The following is a 3,369-nucleotide window of genomic DNA, read 5'->3' as shown; positions in this document are numbered from 1 at the left end:
TATGTATATATATATATATATATATATATATATATATATATATACATATATACACACACATACACATACACACACACAAACACACACAAACACACATATGTACACATACCTATAACCAAGTGTGGCGTAAAAGAAATATATTAAAATTTTTTTTTTTTAAAAGAATTTTTTTCTCATCATTTTTACCATCATCGTCAGTGTCATCATCATCATCATCATCCACACATTCACTACAACTACCACCATTCCCGTCTTTGTTTGTTATGTCATCGTCATCCTAAGGAGACCCGCCACCAACAACTGCTGATGTATACGTTTCACAGGTTCAAATCAGCGGTTGTGTGGATGGGTACGTATTTCTCTTGGGGTGTGCTTTTGGAGAATATGCGTCTCGGACAAGGGCTGTGGCTCAGTGGTTAGGAGTATTCAGCTCATGATAATATGGTTGTGAGTTCAATATCCAGCAGCGCATTGCCCCCTTAAGCAAAACACTTCATTTCACGTTCTTCCAGTGCGCTCAGCCGGCAAAAATGAGTTGTACCAGTAATTCAAAAGGACCAGCCTTATCACATTCTGTGTCATGCTGAATGTCCCTGAGAACTACATTAAAGGTACACATGTCTGTGGAGTACTCAACCACTTGCACGTTAATTTCACAAGCAGGCTGTTGCGTTGATTGGATCAATTGGAACATTGATCATCGTAGCTGACGGCGTAGCTTAGTGGTTAGGGTCATTTGGCTAACAATCATATAACTGAGTTCGATTCCTGGTCACACATTGTACTCTTCAGCAAGACCCTTTATTTTACATTGCTGCAGTCCACTCGGCTGACAAAAATTAGTAATACTTGTATTTCAAAAGCCTTGTCAAATTCTCTGTCACGCTGAATCTCTCCGAGAACTACAATAATGGTATGCATGTCTGTGGGGTACTCAGCCACTTGTATGTTAATTTCATGAGCAAGCTGTTCCGTTGATCAGATCAACTGGATCCCTCATTGTAGTAATCGACGGAGTGCCAGCAATGCATCTCTCCAGCCTGGTGTGGTAACAAGGCTTTCTTCCCTAACATACGTGGTTCAGATGGTATATCTCTCCTGCAGTGTGTGGTACCTGTGACTGGGCTACTCTCCACCCCGTGCCAATATTCCAACAATGCATCTCCAACTACAATTTACAACTTTTTACAATTTGTAACTTAATGACTGTAACACTATTCATATTTCTTGTGACATTAAATATTTACACTGATTTTTGGCTGTCTTTGTTGTTGTTGTTGTTGATTATTCTTTCTACTATAGGCACCTTGAGCAAGTGTCTTCTATTATAGCCTTGGGCTGACCAAATCCTTGTGAGTGGATTTGGTAGACGGAAACTGAAAGAAGCCGTCGTATATATGTATATATATATATATGTGTGTGTTTGTGTGTCTGTGTTTGTCCCCCTAGCATTGCTTGACAACCGATGCTGGTGTGTTTATGTCCCCGTCACTTAGCGGTTCGGCAAAAGAGACCAATAGAATAAGTACTAGACTTACAAAGAATAAGTCCCGGAGTCGATTTGCTCGACTAAAGGCGGTGCTCCAGCATGGCCACAGTCAAATGACTGAAACAAGTAAGAGTAAAAGAGGCATTGTGAACAACAGCAAAAACAGAAAGAAAAAGACCAGTCTATTTGTGTTAATATGAATAAGGGGGTGTCAGGTAGGTTTATTCCATTATAAGTCTGTGTGAACAATATGTTTTGGTTTGTATTTTCCTTCAATCACATCTTGAACAGTTCGGTATATTTCACTGAATGAGGTCTTTTGGCTCCATACCTTAATCACAATGCCATTAGTATCGACGAGATATTTCCAGAAATTCCAGTTTGGTTCCTTGCTGGTGGATTCTGCAGAAGACATGGAGAAATTGTTATTACAAAAAGAAAAAAACATACCTGCAGAGACGAATGTATATATATATACACACACACACATATCTATATATATATATATATATATATATATGTATATATATATTTATGTGTCTGTGTTTGTCCCCCCACCATTGCTAAACAACTGATATTGCTGTGTTTATGTTCCCCCATAACTTAGCGGTTCGGCAAAAGAGTCCAATAGAAATAAGTACTAGGCTTACAAAGAATAAGTCCTGGGGACGATTTGCTCGACTAAAGGCGGTGCTCTAGCATGGCCGCAGTCAAATGACTGAAACAAGTAAAAGTGTATACTTGGGACGGTGTACCTGCTTACAGCTAGGTGGTCGGAGCTGTTAGGCAGTTAGGTATTTTGCTAGAGTTTGATAACATTGAATTATAAATTTGCATAGAGCAGGCCCACTTACTTGTGAGGTACTTCCAGAAGTTGGCAGCATTTGGTCCTTTGACGTCGATTTTTGAAAAGATGGGAAAGTTGATGTTATAGAGTTTCTCGGCAAAACTTTCGATTTCCCAGTCCTCCTGAAAAATGAAAAACACATGAGACATCATCACTGATTCACATTCTGCTTTCTGTGTTCGGATGGGTCATGATGATGATCTGAATCATCCCTTATTTGGAGTTTTTGTTCACCTGGTACCATATCTTACACAAGCATTAAATTTGAATTCATCACTGGTGACGGAAGCAGTGTTTGTTCAGAACAGCAATCCACATCATTCTCATCGTCATCGTCATCATTGTCATCATCTCTGCCACTGCCATTGTTATCATCATTGTTGTTTAGCCTCAGGAAACATCATCCCCAGCTGGCTACACGACACCACTATCTGCGTCCTTATATTTTCAAACAAGGGAGTTTAGCTTCCCCACTCAGAAAATGATATCATTTAATAGAAAATTATCATTTCTAAATCGTCCAACCCATGCTAGCATGGAAAGCGGACGTTAAACGATGATGATGATGATGAAATCTCTGGATGAGAGACATAACAACAGTAATATTCATCCTAAGTAGGACTGCTACATTATGTTGGCAAATAATCTCTACTCTAGAGTAGTTACTGAGTGTCTCTCGTTCAGAGATTTAGAAATAATAATTTTATATATATATATATATAGTTTTATCAATTTAATTTTAATTTTTTATAAATTGATTTTAATTGAGTTTTTACCTGTAATTTTGGATTTTGTCCCTAATATTATTATATATATATATATATATATATATACATTATTTAAAAGTTCATCGGACAGTTTTGTTATATATATATATATATATATATAAAATTATAATATAGGGTATCTAAGATATACTGCCATGCTGAAAATAGCAGTCAAATCTTGACTCTAAAACACAATAAATATTCATATAGCACCAAGAGCAAAGACTCCATTCATCTTCGCTCTTTTGTGCTATATGAACATTTAT

General features: G+C 37.4%; 2 protein-coding genes across 2 annotated transcripts in view; one reads left to right on the top strand and one right to left on the bottom strand.

Annotated features, from left to right (window-relative positions):
* Positions 1–3,369, top strand: part of LOC106883785 (cell division cycle protein 20 homolog) — a 42,723-nt gene that overhangs the window by 6,476 nt on the left and 32,878 nt on the right. The gene's annotated exons all lie outside the window — the stretch shown is intronic.
* Positions 1,675–3,369, bottom strand: part of LOC106883784 (glutathione peroxidase 7) — a 7,893-nt gene continuing 6,198 nt past the window's right edge. The window contains exons 3-4 of the mRNA XM_014934915.2: positions 2,344–2,458; positions 1,675–1,891 (exon numbers count right to left, since the gene is read on the bottom strand). Coding sequence (XP_014790401.1) covers positions 1,719–1,891; positions 2,344–2,458 — 288 coding nt within the window. The 3' untranslated portion in view covers positions 1,675–1,718. The remainder of the gene's footprint in view (positions 1,892–2,343; positions 2,459–3,369) is intronic.

Source organism: Octopus bimaculoides, chromosome 28, assembly GCF_001194135.2.
Source record: "Octopus bimaculoides isolate UCB-OBI-ISO-001 chromosome 28, ASM119413v2, whole genome shotgun sequence".
In the NCBI taxonomy this organism is placed as follows: Eukaryota; Metazoa; Mollusca; class Cephalopoda; order Octopoda; family Octopodidae; genus Octopus; species Octopus bimaculoides.
This window is presented reverse-complemented; position numbering and strand designations above follow the sequence as displayed.